Genomic DNA, 23359 nt, shown 5'->3' with positions numbered 1-23359 from the left:
ACAGGGCTGTGTTCCAAGCCCCTCACCACCTTTGTTGCCCTTCTCTGGACACCTTCCAGCAAGTCAACCTCCTTCCTAAACTGAGGGGCCCAGAACTGGACACAGGACTCAAGGTGTGGCCTAACCAGTGCAGTGTACAGGGCAGAATGACCTCCCTGCTCCTGCTGGCCACACTGTTCCTGATGCAGGCCAGGATGCCATTGGCCCTCCTGGCTGCCTGGGCACACTGCAGGCTCATGTTCAGCCTACCATCAACCAGCACCTCCAGGTCCCTTTCCACCTGGCTGCTTTCCAGCCACTCTGACCCCAGCCTGTAGCTCTGCCTGGGGTTGTTGTGGCCAATGTGCAGAACCCGGCACTTGGATGTGTTCAATCTCATCTCTCGTCAGTGATCACTGCAGATCCTCCAGAATCTGCCAGAATTCCACACTGTTGGCTTCCTGGAGTCTGTCAATAGTTTTGTAACTTGACAAAGCAGATTTGCAAGTTCTGAGGCTTTAAATGCCAAAAGAGATGGAAGGAACTTTGCCTTTTAACTCACTGCTGCGTTTAATTGGTTTTCCTTTTTTGAGCTCAGTTGATGACTTTTTTTGCTCCTTGGAATTGGCTGAGCTGCCTAAATATGCATTATTTTTTATTTCCTGCATTGCCTTCAGTTTTACTTTGCATAGATTTCATTGTTTAATAATTAGATCCACTGAGGTTTACACATCTCAACATCCTGTGAGCTTTCGAGTCCCCGTTAAGTCTTCCCCAACAGCCTGCAAAACATTTAGAGGACACAGTCTCAAGCTGTGCCAGGGGAGGTTTAGGCTGGATGTTAGGAAGAAGTTCTTCCCAGCAAGAGAGATTGGCCATTGGAACGTGCTGCCCAGGGAGGTGGTGGAGTCACCATCCCTGGAGGTGTTTAGGAAGAGCCTGGATGAGGCACTTGGTGCCATGGTTTAGTTGATCAGATGGTGCTGGGTGATAGGTTGGACTTGATGATCTTGAAGGTCTTTTCCAACCTGGTTAATTCTATTCCATTCCATTCCATTCCATTCCATTCCATTCCATTCCATTCATTCTCTGAATAATCCATCCCCTCAAAATACAAAACAAAACAAACCCCAAACCTCCACCTCTCTATCTGTCCTGAATCTCAGCATACATGTCACATTTAGTTATGGACAAGATACAAGCTGCAGAACATGGGGGTGCTGCTGGGTGAGAAACTCAGCATGAGCCAGCAGTGAGCACTTGCAGCCCAGAGAGCCAAGCAGAGCCTGGGCTGCAGCAAGAGAAGCAGAGCCAGCAGGGACAGGGAGGGGATTCTCCCCCTCTGCTCAGCTCTGGTGAGAGCACAGCTGGAGCTCTGGGGCCAGTTCTGGAGCCTCTATTACAGGAAGGATCTGGAGGTGCTGGAAGGTGTCCAGAAAAGGGCCATGAGGAGGAGCAGAGGGCTGGAGGTCTGCTCCTGTGAGGACAGACTGAGAGAGTTGGGGTTGTTCAGTCTGGAGAAGAGAAGGCTCCAAGGAGACCTTCTTGTGGCCTTCCAGTATCTGCAGGGGGCTACAAGAAAGCTGGGAGGGTACTTTTTAGGGTGTCAGGGAGTGACAGGACTGGGGGGAATGGAGAAAAAGTAGAAGTGGGTAGATTCAGATTGTATGTTAGGAAGAAGTTGTTCCCCATGAGGGTGGTGAGAGCCTGGCACAGGTTGCCCAGGGAGGTGGTGGAAGCCTCCTGCCTGGAGGTGTTCGCAGCCAGGCTGGATGTGGCTGTGAGCAACCTGCTGTGGTGTGAGGTGTCCCTGGCCATGGCAGGGGGGTGGGAACTGAGGTCTCTTCCACCCCTGACAGTTCTATGACTATAAGATAATCGAACCCTGACAGTTCTGTCGTTCTGTGACTGCATAGTGCTGAGCATTTTGAAGAGCTCTGTCAGCTGCTTGGAAGGGTAATGACTGTTTCACTTTTGCTGTGGAAGCAGTGGCAGTATCTGAGATACTCTCAACTGTTTGCATGAATTTTATTTCACTTGGTTTTGGCCTCAGTCTAGGCTGATTGGATGAACAATTCTTTTTTCACAGTAGATCTCCTTGTAGTGTTTATTAGGTCACATCTTTTGTCTAAGTGATGATTTTAGGCTGCTATTAACAGCAATTATTTTCCTTTTTTTCCCCCTCTTTTTTGTTTTTCACTTGACAGTAGCTAATGATCAACTGCTAAGTTTAAATCTCTTTGTATCTGCACATACCCAGTCTAGATAGGGCAAATTGTGCCTTATCCAAAATAGAATCAGTGGAATCTTGTGTCCAGCTCTGGGCTCCCCAGTTCAAGAGGGACAGGGATCTGCTGGAGAGAGTCCAAGGGAGGGCTGCAAGGATGCTGAAGGGACTGCAGCACTGCCTGGGGAGGAGAGGCTGAGAGCCCTGGGGCTGTTTAGTCTGGAGAGGAGAAGACTGAGAGGGGATCTGATCAATGTCTATCAATAGCTGAGGGCTGGGGGTCAGGAAGGAAGGGACAGGGACAGGCTCTGCTCACTGTGCCCTGGGATAGGACAAGGGGCAATGGATGGAAACTCCAGCACAGGAGGTTCCACCTCAACATGAGGAAGAACTTTATTGTGAGGGTGGCAGAGCCCTGGAGCAGGCTGCCCAGAGAGGTTGTGGAGTCTCCTTCTCTGGAGCCTTTCCAGCCCTGTCTGGATGTGTTCCTGTGTGACCTGTGCTGGATTCTCTGGTCCTGCTCTGGCAGGGGGCTGGACTGGAAGCTCTCCAGGGGTCCCTTCCAACTCCTAACCTCCTGTGACCCTGTGATTAAGCTCAGGTCTTTCCCTTAAGCTTTTATGTCAGAATCAACACCTGACCTTTTCCCTTCTTAGGAACAGAGACCACTGCTGTACTGAAATTCTGCAAGGGTGTCAGACCTTCCTCAGGCTGCCAACGAGCACTCTGGCTGTGTATCTGTGATGGCAATGGCTTAAGGCAACGCTGCCACAAGTTCCCTTCAAGCCTGCTCAGCACACTTGCATTTATATTTCACTTGAGACAAATGTCTGCTGTGGTGTTTCAGAGCATTAAAACATTCTGAGTATCTTTTTTGCTGCTGCACTTCAGATTTGTGCACAGGTTCCTACGGTGCTAGACAGCAATCTTTCAATCATCAGACACCTATTTACAAGGATGAGTTCTTTCAGGGGGAATTCTTTCCTTTCTGCCACTGGAATTTACCAAAGCACCACTGCCACCAGCCCCTGGAACTGCAGGTCACAGCTGCAAGCTGAACTGGCAGCAACATTTCACTGGAGCACAGACAACCAGGCAGGGCAGCGAGGCTGGAGAAGGGCCTGGAGCTCATGGCCTATGAGGGGAGGCTGAGGGAGCTGGGGGTGCTAGGGCTGAGAGGAGGCTGAGGAGAGACCTCATTGCTCTCTACAGCTCCCTGAAGGGAGGTTGGAGTGAGGAGGGGACAGCCTCTGCTCCTTGGTGGCAAACGACAAGAGCAGAGGGAATGGTTCCAACCTGCACCAGGGGAGGTTCAGGCTGGGTGCTAGGAAATATTTCTTCCCAGAGAGAGTTCTCAGACACTGGAATGGTCTGCCCAGGGCAGTGCTGGAGCCACCATCCCTGGAGGTGTTTAAGCAGTGTGTGGAGCTGGTGTTTAGGGACGTGGTTTGGTATTGCCCCTGCAGTGCTGGGTTGAGGGTTGGACTGGCTGAGCTTGGAGGTCTCTTCCAGATGGATGTGTGTCTGACTCTGTAATTCTAGAAGCTAATGCAGTCTAGAAAATCAAAAACTACTCAAATGTCATCTACCTCCTTCTGAGTCCAGTGACAGTTTCTTTTCATTGCTAGCTGATTTCCTACCCAGTTGTCCATTATTGCATTCTTCCCACTTAGGTCTAGTATTTCCTCTGGTTCACCAACACTAGGCCATAATATGCTCCAGTAGACCATACAAATACCTTGATGTATGTTGTAATTTCTCTTCTAACAGTTTTTAGTTGCCTGTTGACATTTGGATGGAATCAAAAGCTAATGGCTGAAAGTTCACAGCCAAGGGACCACGCCTGCTCGTTTCACTGTGAGAAATACAACTACCTTTGCCAAGTCCACTTTGAAAATCAACCTTTCTGCCAGGATGAAATGTTGGTTATCCTGTGTATGAACCAGCAGAACCACAGAATGGGCTGGGTTGGAAGGGACCTCCAAAGCTCATCCAGGCCAACCCCCTCTGCAGGGACATCCTCCACTAGATCAGGTTGCCCAGAGCCCTGTCCAGCCTCACCTTGAATATCTCCAGGGATGGGGCCCCAAGCACCTCCCTGGGTAACCTGTGCCAGTGTTCCACTACCTTCATAATAAAGAACTTGTCCATAATATCCAATCTCAATCTGCTCTGCTCTAGTTTGAAGCCCTTGCCCCTGGTCCTGTCCCTGCAGGCCTTTGCAAACAGTCTCTCTCCATCCCTCTTGTAGCCCCCTTCAGGTACTGGGAAGTTGCTATTAGATCTCCCTGGAGCTTTCTCCAGGCTGAACACCCCCAGCTCCCTCAGCCTGTCCTTGTAGCAAAGCTCTCCAACCCCCTGATCATTTTCATGGCCTCCTCTGCACCTGCTCCATCAGGTCCACATCCTACCTAGGATTAATGACCTGGCTGTGGGTAGAGGCTTTACCTCTCATTTGCCCCATGTCAGAGGCATTCCCTTGCTCAGTACCTAGATGGATCTTACACTCCAATTCTTTTTCAAGTTACAAAATCTGAAGTATTTTATGGTTTAAATGCAAACAGTTTCCCAAATCTTAGGACTCCTATGTGGCAGCAGGACTGTCAGGAATGACAGAAGTGGTTAAGGATATTATGTCCCTCATGTAGAATGATTCTTTTAATGCACTCAGCACTGATCAGGCTATGGCTTTAGGTCTGAATCTCTGAAGGACATAGAATAGAATAGAGTAGAATAGCATAGAATAGCATAGAATAGAATAGAATAGAATAGAATAGAATAGAATAGAATAGGACCAGGTTGGAAGAGACCTTCAAGATCATCGAGTCCAACCTATCATCCAACACCACCTAAGCAACTAAACCATGGCACAAAGCATCCCATCCAGTCTCCTCCTGAACACCTCCAGTGATGGTGACTCCACCACCTCCCCAGGCACCCGATTCCAATGGGCAATCACTCTCTCTGTGTAGAACTTCTTCCTAACATCCAGCCTAAACCTCCCCTGGCACAGCTTGAGACTGTGTCCTCTTGTTCTGCTGCAGGGTGCCTGGGAGAAGAGACCAACCCCCACCTGGCTGCAACCTCCCTTCAGGGAGTTGGAGAGAGCAAGAAGGTCTCCCCTGAGCCTCCTCTTCTCCAGGCTAAGCAACCCCAGCTCCCTCAGCCTCTCCTCACAGGGCTGTGCTCCAGACCCCTCCCCAGCTTTGTTGCCCTTCTCTGGCCACCTTCCAGCATCTCAACCTCCTTCCTAAACTGAGGAGCCCAGAACTGGACACAGGACTCAAGGTGTGGCCTAACCAGTGCTGAGCTCAGGGCACAATGACCTCCCTGCTCCTGCTGGCCACACTGTTCCTGATGCAGGCCAGGATGCCATTGGCCTTCTTGGTTGCCTGGGCACACTGCAGGCTCATGTTCAGCCTACTATCAACCAGCACCCCCTGGTCCCTCTCTGCCTGGCCACTCTCTTGTCTGCTGACAGCAGACAATAAACAAAGACATATTGCTATTTTAGCCTTTGAAAAAACCAACAAAAAGCAGAAGGTGCAGGTCTTGAGGCAGAGATTGCCCTGTGGTTATCTCCCACTTCCATACATCAGTGACCAAACAACAACCCCAACCAAGAGAGCCATTGCTTCCAGTGCCAGAAAGTGCTGACTCTTCTGGAAAGCCTCTGCTGGCAGAGGTGCAAAACCTGAACGCTGTGGGGAAAAAAGAAATACCTTGCAGCAAAGCAATAAGGAGCACTGGCATTGTTTCTCTGAGCTGGCCCTGGAAAGAATCACATTTGTATTGGGAGCCTTCAGACTGTTTCTGGGGATAAATACATTTCCTTTCCACTTCTGAAGAGTTTACCTTCTTATTTTACAGCAAAAGGCATTGCTGCCAAAAGAGCATGGACATTATCTACTGCATTTAGGTAGCCACATAACTTATGCAGTGGGCCCAAGGAAAACCCTTGATCATTTCAAAAGTCCTGGGAGCACTTCAAAGAGCCTTTTGAATCAGTTTATAAGTTACCAAAATAGCTCAAAGCAGAGTTCTTGTATGTTCTCCTTTCTGTCCATCCCATTGGATTCTACTCTCATCTTTAGATCATAGACTTGTCAGGGTTGGAAAGGACCTCAAGGATCATCCAGTTCCAACCCCCTGCCATGGCCAGGGACACCTCACACCACAGCAGGTTGCTCACAGCCACCTCCAGCCTGGCCCTAAAAAACTCCAGGGATGAGGCTTCCACCACCTCCCTGGGCAACCTGTGCCAGGCTCTCACCACCCTCATGGGGAACAACTTCTTCCTCACATCCAATCTGAATCTACCCACTTCTACTTTTTCTCCATCCCCACAGTCCTGTCACTCCCTGACACCCTAAAAAGTCCCTCCCCAGCTTTCTTGGAGCCCCCTTGAGATCCTGGAAGGCCACAATTAGGTCTCCTTGGAGCCTTCTCCTCTCCAGACTGCACAACCCCAACTCCCTCAGGCTGTCTCCATAGCAGAGCAGCTCCAGCCCTCTGCTCATCCTTGTGGCCCTTCTCTGGACACATTCCTGCACCTCCAGATCCTTCTTGTAATAAGGGCTCCAGAACTGGATACAGTGCTCCAGGTGAGGTCTTAGCAGAGCAGAGGGGGAGAATCACCTCCCTCAACACAGCGTAACACAAACTCTTCCCTTTTGGACTCTGTAGACATTGTCCTGAACAGCTGTTGGGGTGAGTTCAGTCCTGAAGATGGATGTAGGTTCTGATACTGGATTTTAAAGAAGTTGTTGTGGCCAGTAGAGTCTATATATGGCTAGGTAAGAGTACACACAACAACAAATTCCTGTCCTGCAGAATGGGCTCTTGCATGTTCTCATGCACTCTACAAATCATCTCTGACATGTTATGACTTTAAACAGCCCTTTAGTTATTTATCTATTTCAGAAATCTCTCTCTGGGTGCATTATGTGGCCCTCATTACTATTGTTCTCAGAGCAATTGGAGAACAGTCTTTCTTGCATCATTCCCGTGGGGTAGAAACCTGGGAAGAGCCCTTTAGAGCTGGCCTAAGGCTGAGCGTACACTGGATCATTTGTCCAGGCTGTAGTCATCTGCTTAGAGGATGTCTACAAGCAAGGGTCCAGCCTAATGTGAGATGAGACAATCAATACCCTGGCCACCTTACCTCTAAATACAGAACAGAATTAACCAGGTTGGAAAAGACCTTTGAAATCATCAAGTCCAACCTAACTACCCAACACCATCTAATCAACTAAACCATGGCACCAAGTGCCTCATCCAGCCTCCACTTAAACACCTCCAATGATGGTGACTCCACCACCTCCCTGGGCAGCACATTCCAATGGCAAATTACTCTTTCTGGGAAGAACTTCTTCCTAACATCCAGCCTAAACCTCCCCTGGCACAGCTTGAGACTGTGTCCTCTTGTTCTGCTGCTGGGTGCCTGGGAGAAGAGACCAACCCCCACCTGGCTACAACCTCCCTTCAGGGAGTTGCAGAGAGCAAGAAGGTCTCCCCTGAGCCTCCTCTTCTCCAGGCTAAGCAACCCCAGCTCCCTCAGCCTCTCCTCCCAGGGCTGTGCTCCAGACCCCTCCCCAGCTTTGCTGCCCTTCTCTGGACACCTTCCAGCATCTCAGCATCTTTCCTAAACTGAGGGGCCCAGAACTGGACACAGGACTCAAGGTGTGGCCTAACCAGTGCTCAGTACAGGGGCAGAATGCTGTGGCCTGCTCCTGCTGGCCACACTGTTCCTGATGCAGGCCAGGATGCCATTGGCCTTCTTGGCCACCTGGGCACACTGCTGGCTCATGTTCAGCCTACTATCGACCAGTACACCCTTTCTGCCTGGCTGCTCTCAGCCACTCTGACCCCAGCCTGTAGCACTGCCTGGGGTTGTTGTGGCCAATGTGCAGAACCTGGCACTCAGACTTGTTCAATCTCCTGCCCTTGGCCTCTGCCCATCTGTCCAGCCTCTCAAGGTCCCTGCTGCCTGTCCTATCAGGCAGGGACTAAGAACTTTCTAATGGATCTGGCATTGAAGGAATAAATCTTTCATACATTCCTGAAGATCCTTCTCTCACGAGTACACTTATCTTTGGGCTCGGGGAGCGAGGGGGTGGGAATCTAACTCTCCAGAAAGCTAAGTCTGGCTGCCCATTCAGAAGGCCTTAAAGCTTTTCAGAGCATCAGTTGTTAGAAAACTAATATGGCCTAAGTGAATCAGAAGGCTTTCTGAGCTTTGCTTTTAGCCACCACGTACCTGAGCAGAGGGCTGAAGGATGCAGAGAAGCTGTGCAGGGAAGGACTGTTGTCCTCCCTGAAGCCTCCAAGCTGCAGCGCTGAAATCATTAATAAAGTTCCTTCTGCACTACTACTACTATGAAAAATGGAAGCAAGGTATAAAGAATGGAAAGAAGGACATTTCAGGCAAATTGCATTTTCCTGGTGTCTGTGGAGGGGAACACCTCAGGTTCTTTCCTGAGAGAACTACTATTAAATGTGGAAGAAAAACATCTTACAGGCACCTTGACTTCAAACACTGCCTCTGCACCAAACCTCTTTGCATGGTCTAGGCTGGGGTCAGAGTGGCTGGAAAGCAGCCAGGCGGAGAGGGACCTGGGGGTGCTGGTTGATGGTAGGCTGAACATGAGGCTGCAGTGTGCCCAGGCAGCCAGGAGGGCCAAGGGCATCCTGGCCTGCATCAGGAACAGTGTGGCCAGCAGGAGCAGGGAGGTCATTCTGCCCCTGTACACTGCACTGGTTAGGCCACACCTCGAGTCCTGTGTCCAGTTCTGGGCCCCTCAGTTTAGGAAGGAGGTTGACTTGCTGGAACGAGTCCAGAGAAGAGCAACAAAGTTGGTGAGGGGCTTGGAACACAGCCCTGTGAGGAGAGGCTGAGGGAGCTGGGGTTGCTTAGCCTGGAGAAGAGGAGGCTCAGGGGAGACCTTCTTGCTCTCTACAACTCCCTGAAGGGATGTTGTAGACAGGTAGAGGTTGGTCTCTTCTCCCAGGCAACCAGTACCAGAACAAGGGGACACAGTCTCAGGCTGCGCCAGGGGAGGTTCAGGCTGGATGTTAGGAGGAAGTTTTACACAGAGAGAGTGATTGCCTGTTGGAATGGGCTGCCTGGGGAGGTGGTGGGGTCGCCCTTGCTGGGGGTGTTCAGGATGAGGCTTGACAGGATGCTTGGTGCCATGGTTTAGTTGATTAGGTGGTGTTGGATGATAGGTTGGACACCACAATCTTGAAGGTCTCTTCCAACCTGGTCTGGTCTATTCTATCTATTCTATTCTATTCTATTCTATTCTATTCTATTCTATTCTATTCTATTCTATTCTATTCTATTCTATTCTTAGTGTCCTTTGACAGCTAGAAATGCTTCCCAGGAAGGTGTGGGGTTCACTCCTATGCCGCCTCATTCGCCTTCATTGCAAGGATCTTTCCATCTTAATCCTACAGTTTCTTTCCACTTCTCTCTGCAGAAAATGATTCTCCTAAGAACTGCTGAGTAAGGAGCCCCCAGGTTAAAGCAGAACATCATTTATGATGGAGAAATTAATATTCTTGTTTCTTGTTCTGTTTTTCTTCTGCATCTGATTTTTGGTAATTGGCCCAACTTGTGTCTCACTGTGGGAGCTTGGCAGAGAGAGGAGGATGAAGAATGGAGAGAAAGATTTGTAATTGGCAGGGACAGCTTGAGTATGTGGCTGTGCATGTATGTGAGCTGGCATCCAGCAAGGCTATGTGGATGTTAACTGTTTATCTCATGCCCTATATAAATCCTTAGCTAGCTGAGAGCCTGACCCAAGAAGGGCAAAAGAAGTCTTTGCAGGTGCCCCACTGGTGTTTGATTTCCACACAGGAGTGATCAGCACACACTTCATTACTTCCCCAGAGGCTTGTGTCCGTGCAAGGGTGAATCATGCAACTCTTGGTTGACTCATGGCTGGAATAATTGGAGTTAGCACAATCCAAAATGGCATGGATTTGTGGGCACAAGGAGAAAAAGAAGACATTTATTTGCACAACAAATGTAGGCAGGGAAGGACTTGCTGTTTCCAGTCCTTCTTCTAAGGGTGAAGGTTGGACTTTTTTTGTTTCTGTAATAAAAAGCAACTGGAATTGCAAATGAAAGCTAAGACGTTGCCATTCTACCTCTAGCTGTGATCTTGCTTGGTCTGGTAAGTTAAACAGGGTAAGTGCATGTGACATTATCACAGGAAAACTAGGCAATAGAGGACAGAATATTTTAATTGCTCAGAGGAACTCTTCCTCCTGAGTCAGAAATAAAGCTGCGTCTCTCCAGGCTGCCAATGGCATATGTTGGTGGTGAATTACCCTTTGAATGGCATCTAACACCGAAGTTGTCATGAGCAGTGCTTATTAGAAACCAGAATGACCTTTTTTTAGGACAAGTGCTTTGCCTGCATCCAGCTTTTGGTAAGTGCCTTCCATCTGTCTCAGTTTTTCTGGCAGTTCCGAGTGGATGTGTTATTTCCTTGGGTTTTGGGGGTTTTGTTGTTTTGGGGTTTTTTTGCCTAAATTTGTTAGGTGGTAGCATTTTCTGGATTCCATCTGAGAGACAGCTCACTGAAAGTGGTGGAGGAAAAGCCTCAAAAAGAGACAGCTATTTGATACCTCCCACTGAAATCCAATTGTAGGAAAGGCACTAACTTCATTCAAAAGCAATTCCTTTACAGGGGTATTACCAACTTACAAATACTATTTTTTTCCTAGTTAAAATAGAAAACTACTTGAAAGGAAACCACCACTGTGATTTAAAGGTACACAGACAGCATTGCGTGCCTGTGATGTGAAATGGATACTCGTCATGAGGATTTACAGCCGAGGGTTTGCAGGCAGGATTCGGTCTTCTGGACGGCCACCTCCACCTACATCCGAGTGGTTGAGTTTCTCAGCTTGTGGCAGCTCCTGCAGTGGTTCCTGAGGGGTGTGTTTGAACTCTCCATCTCTTGTTTAACATGGCAGCTCGGAGAGTCCCGATACATGTAACGCGTACTACATTCAGTTCACATTTCGTTTGAAAGAAGTCATGTTTGCTCTCTGTGGAGGCTTCGGTTACAGAGGGCCAAACGACAGGCGTAATTATGGCAAGTGGTGGGATACCAGCGGAGCACTTTGGTCTTTCCACCAAGGATTTTGCAAATCCTAGCTTGATTAATCTGTTTAAACATCTGTGCATCCTCCCGTCTGTGCAACTTATCCCTGGCTATCTCTTTCCCTTCCGCTGCCTGCGTACCCTCGCCTGCAGCCTCCCCGCAGCCCCTTCTGTCGTGCCGCTCAGCGCCCGCACACGATACCGCCCGCAACGCTTCGGCGAACGACACAAGTCCTCCTTGCGACGCAGCTCACAGTCACGTTCCGTAGTGGAACCGCAGGGCAGAGCCCACAGTACCGAGAAACCGGATCGAAGCGGGGCCGGAGCACGGCGGCGCCGGCAGCCGCGGGGTGCTGGGCGCGGACGAGCGGGCGGGGAGCGCGGCGCTGTGCTGCCGCCGTGCCGCTGCTGTGCCGCCCTGCCACCGCCCCACAGCCCGACCCGGCCGGCGCGGCCGCCGCTCCCCTCGGCTGTCCCCCCAGTTCTCCAGGCAAGCCGGCTCCAGCTCGCCTCCTTGACGTCATGTCTGTAGCGAGGCTTCGGCAGGCGCAGTGAAGGCGGCAGGCGGGCGGGCAGGCAGGCAGGCAGGCAGCGGTGTTAAACTTTCAGCTCAAGTCCGGCGGCTGCTAGCGCCGTGCGCGGGGGGCTGCGCGCAGCCGCCGCAGCTGGAACATCTGGAAGCGTTCAGGCTGTCTGTCGGCGAGAGGGAGAGAGCGGGCAGCGAGCGCGCTGAGGGAGGGGAGGGAGTAAGGGGCTGGGACTGGGCTCTCTTCCTCTGCAGAAACAGCTCCCTGCCAACACAACGCGCTCAGAATGGCTTTGAAGAGGAGGAGCAGCCGCGTTTGAACATCTCTTCCCCCCCCTCCCCTTTCTTCCTCCTTTTCTTACTCTTGTAGTTGGTGGATTTTAAAAAGACATTTAACCCTCAGCGGCTTATCCTGGATGCTTTTTGCTTTTTCCTTCCCCCCCCTCCCCTCTCGTTTCCCCCCTTCCTGTTCTTTTTTATGGTTTAACAGCCAGAGGTGCTGTGCTAAATTCTTGGAAGGGGCCCGGATGTACTGAGGATGCATTGCAATTTCACTAAAGGAGGCAGTAGTGGAAAGGATCAGTTTTTGGTGTTTGATGCAATAATGGGAATCAGGTAATAATAAAAGGGGAAATTCTGCAGCTCCATTCTTCCTTGAATTTTACCAAGCCGATTTTCGGAGGGATTAATCTGGACTCGTTTTAAATGGTCAATGAAAACAAGAGGATGTACATTCCAGAGGAAAACCATCAAGGTAAGCCTGAGATTTACCTCCGAGGATGTAGCAACCGTTCCCTTCCCTAGCCTTTGTCCGTAATCTCTCGGTTCAGTGCAGCCTCTGCCGCCGCTGCCACAGCCAGCGGCAGGCGGCGGGGCCGGGGCAGAGGACAGCCTTTGACACCGCTTTCCATTCGGAGCACACAGCTTCCCTCAGCCGGCTGTGCTGCAGGGAGACCCCCGCAGCCCCTCGGGGACCGGGTGTTTCACAGGAAACCCCGGGCAAAGAAAAGTTGCTGTAAGTCGCCGTCGTCGCCTTCCGAGGCAGAGGGGCGAGGAGGGGCGGCGGGCGCAGGGGCTGCGCGCCGTGGCCGGCGGCTGAGGGAGCCGCGGAGCCGCCCGCTCCGCCCTGCCAGAGCGAGGGCAACTCGCAGTGCGGCCGCAATTAAGCGATCTTTTCTAATTAATGTCGTCCCGCTCCCCCGAACCTCCATCTGCGTACGGCTTCCTAAGACACCGGGAGAGGAGCCCTTCCCTTCTCTTACGCTCTGTCTAATCTCTCACACGAAAGGGGAGGGGAAGGTGGAATTATCTATTTACACACATATACACCATCCACGCTCACATACCGAGGGGATGAGGGACACCGGGGAGCGCCTGGATTGAAATTCAAGTTGGATTTTACTGGAGGCAGCGGTTTCTGGAAGAGCTCCTCTCAGGATCGTCCACATCATGGATACCAACCCATGCTGCTGCTCCTCGGGCATTAGCAGACGTCCCCCGCTATTCCCTGTAGTAAAACTTTGTTTGTCCAAACTCCAGAAGCTTCCCCCCCTCCCCCTCCCCCTCATCTCCCCCGCCCAACCCCGATCTACCGTTCCTGAAGTTATTTTTATCGTGTTACCTGCATGTTGCTGTCCCTTCCCCTCCCTTCCCCACCAGCCCTGGCTGCTCACACACGTACGGAGGCAGGCACACACACACGCCTCGGTATTGCGGAGCAGACCGAGCCATTTCCTCCCCTCGGCGAGAGAGGAGCCATGCTCCGGCGGGCGCGGGCTGCTCTGCTGCCTCCTTCTGCCTTCCCACCAGAACCCCCCCAGCCGCTTAGCCCCTGGCCGTGCCCTGCAGGGCAGCCCTTGCTCGGCCGGGGCCACCGTGCCTGCCCACAAGCGTGCCCCTGCCTGCTGCGATGGAACACCTGCTCTGGGTGCCGGCGTGTGGGGGAGGGCAGCGGCCTGGTGAAGGTCTTCATCCCCCTTGAGGTCCCTAGGTGCCCGTCACCCATAAGCTCCTCGCAGGGAAGCCGAGGGTGCAGCCGGGGAGGTGCATTTCTGCCGTGGCAGCCCTTGATGGTGGAGGGGGCAGTGAGTTTCAGGGGCAACACCACCCTGCTACCGATAAAATGAGGATTAGAAAGAAAGAAAACCCCAGCCCCCCACCCCTAGCCACTCTATCGAAATAATGAGGTGGGAGGGGAACGGAAGCAGCCCCTGATCCGGAGTGCTCCTTCCAAGTGGGAGCCAGTCCACAGCACATGCATTTAGCAGCCGTAATTGGGCTGCTCTTCCTGGACTGGAGCTCAAGTGGACGAAGAGCTCAGCCTCCATAGCAATATGCCAACACTATGGCAACCTAAATCCAGCTCCCTCCTTATCAGCTGCAGTGATTATATAATTGGAGGAAGAGTTTTGCCTCTGTCTCTTGATGCGGATTGTCATTACTCCCAGGTGAAAGAGCAACTCCTAAAGCAAACAGAAAATCAGCCAGGTGGAAGAAAGTTCTGTTCCCAGGTAGTGCTTGGGCTGCCCTTTGTTTACAAGCCCTTTTTGGTTTGTGCAAACAGCACCTGAAAGGGTAAATTGATCAGTCGTCAAGAAAACCTGGTGGCAAGGAGATGGGAGCAAACCACTTACAATGTAGAATGGAGTGATTGAAGCGGCCACAGATCCTCAGTTGTAAGGCAGAGAGGGGCGAAAAATAAGGCAAGTGGAAGGCAAAGCTAGGGTTGTGAGCCTGCTCTGCCTGCTTCTAAGAGGGAAGACCGATTGGGATGAGTCCTCACTCTTGCCTCCTTCTCAGTGGCTGGCAGCAAGGTGAATGTTCCAGCCGCTACCGACGCGCAAGGCAAATTTTGATGTCTGCTGTGGAAATGTGACTGACAAGAGTAGGCCTCTGCCAGCAGCTGCTTTCTGCATGTCTGCGTTCTGTGAGCCTCTTCTCAGCCTACCTGAGCCGCCTGGGAGCCTGGGCAGCGGGGCAGCCCGCCGAACAGTGCCTTGCTTCAAGTAAAGAAATAAAGCAGACCAGGGGCCCTTAGCTGGATTGTGAGGACGGTGGGGGAAAGGAATTGGATCTGGAAGGGCTTCTTCAACTTCTTAGCTGCTGATTTGGGTAGGCTTGCAAGAGACTCGTTTTATGCTTTTTGAAGGTGATTTTGTACACTGAAAACCTTCCCCCCTGGAGTGAGAATTCCCTATTTCCTTCAATTTGCTTTCAGTTTTACAGTGCAGCTCTCCTGTGTTTTCATTGCAGTCTCCCCTTGTGTAGAGACGGGAGAGGTGGTGCTGTTATTTGTTGACGCCGAGATGCTCTGCAATGTTGCTTTCTGCCACACAATGGAACGTGCTTTTGTAGCGGTTAATTATTCATTATTACCATCCAGCATGTGTTTAGCTAGAAAATTACAAACACCCCCTCCCCCCCCCCACCAACAAGCACCAGAAAGAGCTTTCCAAACTAACTACATCGCATTTAATGCACATGTGGGGCCGGAGGGCATCCTAGATGGGCAGCTTTCACGCATTCCCTTGTGACACTTGGAAAACTTGCTCTCATAAGATGGAAAAGCAGTTGGTGAAGCCACCTTTCACAGACCTCTCAAGGGAGGGACCAGAATGAGTCAACTTGGCCTCATGTGCTGCAGGTTTTAATCTCCAGCGTAGTTTAAAGGTCGAGTTGAAGCTGCTGCTTGCGAGCTGTTGTGGTGTTTGGTGGCATCTCTCTCTTTGTGGTGGGATTTGGTGACCAGCCAGGCATTAAATGAAACTTAGAAGTTCGGCTGTGTTGTTCAGCGCCAGGTACGAGGCGGGGAGGGTGAGGGGAGCGGGTGGGGGTCCTGGGTACTGCCTCTCCCAGAAGGTGGCACTACAGGGCTGTGGAGCCGGGAGCTGTGGCACGGCTCCAGGAGGGTTTGGCAGAAGACACATCTAGGCCTGCTTCATCCATCCCCTGCTTTTCAGGAGGAAAGGCCAGATGTAGCACTGATAGATCTGTATCTGTCCTGGAATAAAATTCATTAGGGTTGACGAGCCCCTGGTAGGTCATTTATTCCATATAGTAATGATCCTCTGAGCGAAAAGCCATTTCTGATGCCATATCTGAACTACCCTTCCTTCAATTTCAGCTATAATGCCTTTGGGCTTTGTCCTTATTGCATACTTTGAACAGATTTCTACCTGCTACTGGTGAAAAAGAACCCCCTTAGGTATTTGTCAACCATAATTAGGTCTTCCCGCAACCTCCTTTCTTAACCTGCACATAATCTGTTCTTGAAATCGCTCTCTGTAAGACTCTTTTCACAGTCCTTGTATCTTTTGTAGCTGTTAAATTAGCAACTAATTAGTGTATCCCTTATTTCTCGGAAGTCTATTGATAGTGAGAAGGTCAAGACACAAGTGTGGTCCCTAATGCATTCCCTGACCTCAAGCGAGGGTCGGACCCACAAATATCCCCTGTAACTTTGCAGGCACAATTACAGAGATGATTTGCTACACTCCACGGCTGATTGCAGCTGAAGAGCTGAAATCTCTCCCAGCGTTGTGCTGGAAGACAAAAGACCCTTGGAGACAGCAGGCTGGAGTTTCTTGGATGTTTGCTTTGATTTTTCTGCTTCGTTTTCCAAGTGCCCAATTGATGCTGTGTAAGGGAAATGGTGGGGTTTTTTTTCCCAGAGTGACAGAGGGGTTGGATTAGCAACCTGAGTCTTCCTAGGGGGGTTTTTATTGGAGTATTCGGTTTTGTGCTCTCCTCTTGCTGTAAAGATTTGTCAGTATAGGCATCAGCTGTGGGCCAAATATTCCTGAGTGGTTTGAAACAGCTTCTCAGCAGGACTTTGGGATTAAACACCAACCAACCAACCAACCATCTGCATTTCTCTTTCCAAGTGCAGCATTAAAATGCCAAACCCCTCCTGATCTAGAAAACCTCTCGCCTTTATAAAGCACAAACTTCTGCCTCAAAGTACGTGGAACATTCAGTGAGTGTGAGGTGTTTAATCAAATCTCACAGGATGGCCTGGGCTGGAAGGGACCTCCAAAGGTCAGCATGATGTGAGGACAGCAGTGTTACGTAAAACCAGGGAGCAGAGTGTTAAATAACGGTGTGTAAAACATTCTGCATGACACAGTGCACCGCAGTTGCTTGTGGAAGTTGCCAGCAGAGGCTTCACGAAAGTATTGAAGTGCTTTCGACCTTTTTCTGTCCATAAAAGGAGTATTTAAAGCCTCCTGCTAAAGGCCTGGAATTTACAGTATATACTTTTGAGAGGTTTCTTCTTGAAATGATCCTCAGCCCTCAGTGTTCCTGCAGCCTGCTTTGGACTCGGGCTTGTGAGTTTCTGCCCTTAGGAATGGCGTAGTCGGTGCGGTGGTGGGGTTGGGTCACAGGCTGGACTTGATGATCTCAAGAGGCCTGTTTCAGCCTCAGTAATTGTTCTGTGAATGCTAACTTGTGCAGGCTTAACTGATACGCTGTGTGGAAGCAGGACCCCCCCCCCATGAACCAGCTCTTGCTGTGTAATTCACTGGAGCAGATGTGACACGCCCTTGCCATGTGGAATTTATTTACCCTAACGAGAGATTTACTCTGAATTATTTGTCCTCTGCTTTGTTTCCTCAAAACGCTTCAGTTGAGAGAACCAGGCTGTGTTACTGCATGTGCTTAAGCCTGCCTTACTTTCCTTCAATTTGGAGGGGAAAATGGGTCTGTGTCCATGCTTAAACCAGGATTCAGCTGAAGGACAAGTCACTCTTGAATCTACTTTTGGCAGGCATGTGTGTGGATTATCAGCGCGGCTCTCTGACTTGCTAGGAGCTGTCTTGTTTAACCCTTTCTGAGAGTTATTTTTTGCAGGCTTGTGTGTGAATTATCATTGTGGCTCTTTGACTTGCTAGGAATTTCAAGGAGGCCTGCTTGTGGCCTTCCAGTATCTGCAGGGGGCCTACAAGAAAGCTGGGGAGGGACTTTTGAGGGTGTCAGGGAGGGATAGGACTGGGGGGAAGGAGGAAAACTAGCAATGGATAGATTGAGATTGGATGTCAGGAAGAAGTTGTTCCCCATGAGGGTGGTGAGAGACTGGCACAGGTTGCCCAGGGAGCTGGTGGAAGCCTCATCCCTGGAGGTATTTAAGGCCAGGCTGGATGTGGCTGTGAGCAACCTGCTGTAGTGTGAGGTGTCCCTGCCCATGGCAGGGGGGTTGGAACTGGCTGCTCCCTGAGGTCCCTTCCAACCCTGACAGTTCTGTGATTCTAGGAACTGTCTTGTTCAACCCTTTCTGAGAGTTAACTCAAGGAACAGACTTACTGAAGCTCATGAACAGCAAATGTAAGACCTTTTCTGAGCAAATATGCTCTCTAAATTTATTGTCTCTCAACGGATGTAATGGATGTGACTGCGAGCAGTAAAAGTTTCTCTTAAATTATTGAAAGCAACAAATCAGATCAGCACTGAAGGAGTCTTTCACCAATGGTAGATATATGCTCTACAAGACATAATGCTGTTCAATTGCCTGTCTTCCTTTTGCTTTTGTTTTAGACTGCAGACAAGCTCAGTATTTATCTTTGGAGGATCATTTATCTGCAGCGCTGCTTCTAATTTCAGTAGTGGGGCTGAGATGAATTGGAGAGAAAGCCTATGAATTATAATGCTGATTATAGCCATTAGTGTTAAGAAAAGATGACAATGTTAAGCATTCATGAGCATGTCCAGAGAAGGGCCATGAGGATGAGCAGAGGGCTGGAGCTGTTCTCCCATGGAGGCAGACTGAGGGAGTTGAGGTTGTGCAGTCTGGAGAAGAGGAGGCTCCGAAGAGACCTTCTTGTGGCCTTCCAGTATCTGAAGGGGGCTACAAGAAGGCTGGGGAGGGTCTTTTGAGGGTGTCAGGGAGGGATAGGACTGGGGGGGATGGAGCAAAACTAGAAATGGGTAGATTCAGATTGGATGTCAGGAAGAAGTTGTTGCCCATGAGGGTGGTGAGAGCCTGGCACAGGTTGCCCAGGGAGGTGGTGGAAGCCTCATCCCTGGAGGTTTTGAAGGCCAGGCTGGATGTGGCTATGAGCAACTTGCTGTAGTGTGAGGTGTCCCTGCCCATGGCAGGGGGGTTGGAACTGGCTGAGCCTTGAGGTCCCTTCCAACCCTGACAATTCTGTGATTCTGTATTGGTTACCACTGAAAACTTTTCCTTTTGACATAGTTCACCTAGCACAAAATTGCTGTGTTTTTCCCTTGTAGTTTTACAAGAGGTGATTAAAAACAGAATTTCCTATTTAAGATAAGGTTTTTTTACTCTATTGGATTCAAAGCATCGTTGTGCACATGTGGGAGAGGAAGTCACAGTCAGTCTTGTGTGCAGAGAGCGTGGTGATGTGCTTTTGGTGCTTTGGCCAGGGAACAGGTGTAGTTTTAGGAGGTCCTAGGGGCATCTTTGAAATACAGTGATGAAATTATGACTAGAGGCACCCCTGTTGCTGTTGCAAGGTGGTTGTGGACTAAATCAAGGTGTAAATCTTTGTGAGAACCCTTGAAAGTTTCTGTTGATTTCTATGTATGAGATACAGTGATGAAAGTGACAAAAACTTCATGAAGAATGGGAGAAGGATTCAAGGTAGCTCTCTTTCAGGTGGTAGGTCTTTCAGGTGGCCCTGCTGCAGCTTGAGGCTGTTCCCTCTTGTTCTGTCCCTAATTACCTGGGAGAAGAGACCAGCACCAACCTCTCCACAACCTCCTTTCAGGTAGTTGTAGAGAGCCAGGAGGTCCTTGCTAAATTTCTCCCTCCAGAAGCTGAGAGATGACATTTGAGATTGTATGGGTGGGTTTGCTGAACTGTACAGCCCAGTGCAAGGGGGAGGGAGGAGGAAGATAAGGGAGTGTGTGTATTGTAGAAGGTAACAGATTTGGTGGGATCATGTTTTGTCTTGTCACATTGGTAGCTGTCCAGATGTTAGGGTTGAATTGTGGCCATCTACAGCTGAGAGGTTATTAGTGTGGTTGATCCTCAAGAGAATCTTAGGTGATAGTTTGAAGCTGGGCTCCTCTGCAGGCCACCTTCCTAGGTGTCTTTCCCAGACAAGGTAGCTCTGAGAGAAGCTGGTCTCACTGGTACATGCTTCACTGCAAATATTTGCATTTCTGAGGAGCAAGGATGAAATGAAAACATCAAGTAGGCTGGAGAGGACCTGCAGAGGCTGGAGACTTCAACACCCTGCTCAAGACAGGTGTGATTTGATGAGATTACTCAGGGCTATGTCCACTGAAATCTTGAATGTCTGTGAGAGCAGAACCTTCACAAACTCACTGGACAGCCTGTTGCAGTACTTAGCTACCTTCAGGGTGAAAACCAAACTAACTAAGCCAGCAAGTTTTTCCAAGTGTCTGCTCTGGGTATTTAAATCTCTCTGATTGAAGACAGAGAGCTAATTTACAGGTGTCAGCCAACAGCTGAACTGCAGCTGTACTTCTGCATTGAATTACAGAAGCCTTCAGGTTGGAAAAGAGCCTCAGGATCACCAAGTCCAACCCAGAACCCTACTCTGCAAGGGTCACCCCTAAACCATAGCCCCAAGCACCACAGCCAAACCACCTTGAAACACAGCCGGGCTTGGGGACTCTAACACCTTCCTGGGCAGCACATTCCAATCCCTGACCACTCTTGATGGCAACAAATTCTTCCTACTGCCCAGTCTAACCCTGCCCTGCTGCAGCTTGAGGCTGTTCCCTCTTGTTCTGTCACTAATTACCTGGGAGAAGAGACCAGCACCAACCTCTCCACAACCTCCTTGCAGGGAGCTGTAGAGAGCCAGATAAATCTTGCTAGAATTTGCCAATATTGATCTGAGTCTACTTACTTACTCTTGTGATATATACACCCCTCCCCTTATAAAATCACCATGGAGGTAGATAGCCACAGGGATTGAATCCAACCAGGATTTGGGTCATAACTTTGATTCAGATTCCCTTTTGCCTGTGACCTGAGAAGAATAAATAAAGAATGGAGGTAACTGTAGGTGGATGTTCTGTGGGATGTTAGAAGGTTCTATGGCAATCCTAGGACTATATGCAACCTGATCTGGGGTGAGGTGTCCCTGCCCAAGGCATGGGGGATGGAACTTGGCCATTGGGATGTGCTGCCCAGAGAGGTGGTGGAGTCACCATCACTGGAAGTGTTTGGAAAGAGCCTGGATGAGGCCCTTGGTGCCATGGTTTAGTTCACAGTATCACAGTCTCACAGTATAACCAAGGTTGGAAGAGACCCCAAGGATCATCAAGTCCAACCTGTCCCAACAGACCTCACAACTAGACCATGGCACCAAGTGCCACGTCCAATCTCCCCTTGAACACCTCCAGGGACGGTGACTCCACCACCTCCCTGGGCAGCACATTCCAATGACGAACGACTCGCTCGGTGAAGAACTTTTTCCTCACCTCGAGTCTAAACCTCCCCTGGCACAGCTTGAGACTGTGTCCCCTTGTTCTGATGCTGGTTGCCTGGGACAAGAGACCAACCCTTTCCTGTCTACAATCACCTTTCAGGTAGTTGTAGAGGGCAATGAGGTCACCCCTGAGCCTCCTCTTCTCCAGGCTAAGCAACCCCAGCTCCCTCAGCCTCTCCTCACAGGGCTGTGCTCAAGGCCTCTCCCCAGCCTTGTTGCCCTTCTCTGGACACCTTCAAGTGTCTCAATGTCCTTCTTAAACTGAGGGGCCCAGAACTGGACACAGGACTCAAGGTGTGGCCTAACCAATGCAGAGTCCAGGGGCACAATGACTTCCCTGCTCCTGCTGGCCACACTATTCCTAGTGCAGGCCAGGATGCCATTGGCTGTCTTGGCCACCTGGGCACACTGCTGGCTCATGTTCAGGCAGGTGTCAATCAGCACCCCCAGGTCCCTCTCTGTTTGGCAGCTCTCCGTTGATCAGATGGTGTTGGGTGATAGGTTGGACTCGGTGATCTCAAAGGTCTTTCCCAACCTGGTTAATTCTGTACACTGTAACCTGGATGATCCTTGAGGTCTCTTCCAACCCTGAAAATTCTCTGAATCTCTGGGTTTGTAGAGGCCTCCTGTTAAGTGTGGTCTCTTTCTCTGTGTGTGGCTCTCTTTTTTTCAGTCCCAGATTTTTAATCCCAAATCTCAGTGGTTGTCTCAGCAGGCTAAACATTTGAAATCTGTGAAAAGAGAGCAAAGAGTTGAAGCAGCTTCAGCAGCTGGGAGGCGTTAGCAGAGCAGCAGTCTGCGGGCAAGAAGGGGTGGAGGGGGAAGGTTATCTAACCTGGCATCTGCAAGGAAACAAACCCCCAAGCTTCATCAGGTTCCTGAGCTAGGAAACAACAACCCTGCCGTGGTGAAGGGGGCAGGAAAAGTTGCTTCTTGTTTTCCATAAAAGCCAGAAACTGAAAATAATTCTTCTGGGTCACTGGAGACTTCATGGCTTTGAAAGCAGCCACAGAAAGGAGACCAGAAAAATCTGGCTGTGCCTGTGAGAATGCTCTCTGCCTCTTGCACATAAACACTGGGAGTTCATAGTTTTAAGGGACATGTTGTCAGAGATCCAGCTAACCTTAAAGGATGCTTTCTTGCAGGTCTAAGGTCTGCTTCTCCAAGTGGCACTGTTCTTTATCTGACAGCTCTCTCAGGTTTCCAGCCCCTGATGTGGATGGTTGCCTTTGGGTATTTTGGAAAAAACAATTAAATGTGCCTGAACATGACATTATAATTACAAAGTAAATATGCTCTAATTGAGTAATTAACTCAACATTTCTTCCTAAAGGCCTTGTAGGCACAAATTCATGGTGCTGATCAGATTTCAGATGCTTTATTCCAAAGGAGGGGGAAAAAAAAGACTTCCCTTCTTCAATATGGCAGGCTAGATGTGAGACTTCTGGAGTGCATCTAGTGCTCTTTTCAGCTCTGGGCCACTCACTGCAAGAGGGAGATTGAGGTTCTGGAATGTGTCCAGAGAAGGACAAGGAGGCTGGAGAAGGGCCTGGAGCACCTGGGCTATGAGTAAGGGCTGAGGGAGCTGGGGGTGTTCAGGCTGGAGAAGAGGAGGCTGAGGGGAGACCTCATTGCTCTCTACAGCTCCCTGAAGGGAGGTTGGAGTGAGGAGGGGGCAGCCTCTGCTCCTTGGTGGCAAGAGACAGGAGCAGAGGAAATGGTTGCAAGCTTTGCCAGGGGAGGTTCAGGCTGGATGCTAGGAAATATTTCTTCCCAGAGAGGGCTCTCAGACACTGGAATGCTCTGCCCAGGGCAGTGCTGGAGCCACCATCCCTGGAGGTGTTTAAGCAGTGTGTGGAGCTGGTGCTTAGGGACATGGTTTAGTGCTGCCCCTGCAGTGCTGGGTGGAAGGTTGGACTGGCTGAGCCTGGAGGTCTCTTTTAACTGGATGTTTTCTGGCATTTTGTTTTTTTGAGAGTCACAGAATCACAGAAACATTCAGGTTGGAAGAGACTTTCAGGATCTCCAAGTCCAACCCAGCACTCTACTGGGAGAACAAGGAGAGCAGAGCAAGGCAGAGCAAG

The 23359-nt window shown here is 50.2% G+C and overlaps 1 protein-coding gene across 1 annotated transcript in view; it reads left to right on the top strand.

Annotated features, from left to right (window-relative positions):
* The first annotated feature begins 12181 nt into the window (after positions 1 to 12181).
* CACNA1C (calcium voltage-gated channel subunit alpha1 C) overlaps positions 12182 to 23359 on the top strand; it is a 669515-nt gene continuing 658337 nt past the window's right edge. The window contains exon 1 of the mRNA XM_054168007.1: positions 12182 to 12604. Coding sequence (XP_054023982.1) covers positions 12556 to 12604 — 49 coding nt within the window. The 5' untranslated portion in view covers positions 12182 to 12555. The remainder of the gene's footprint in view (positions 12605 to 23359) is intronic.

Source organism: Dryobates pubescens, chromosome 15 (assembly GCF_014839835.1).
Source record: "Dryobates pubescens isolate bDryPub1 chromosome 15, bDryPub1.pri, whole genome shotgun sequence".
NCBI classification, from domain to species: Eukaryota; Metazoa; Chordata; class Aves; order Piciformes; family Picidae; genus Dryobates; species Dryobates pubescens.
This window is presented reverse-complemented; position numbering and strand designations above follow the sequence as displayed.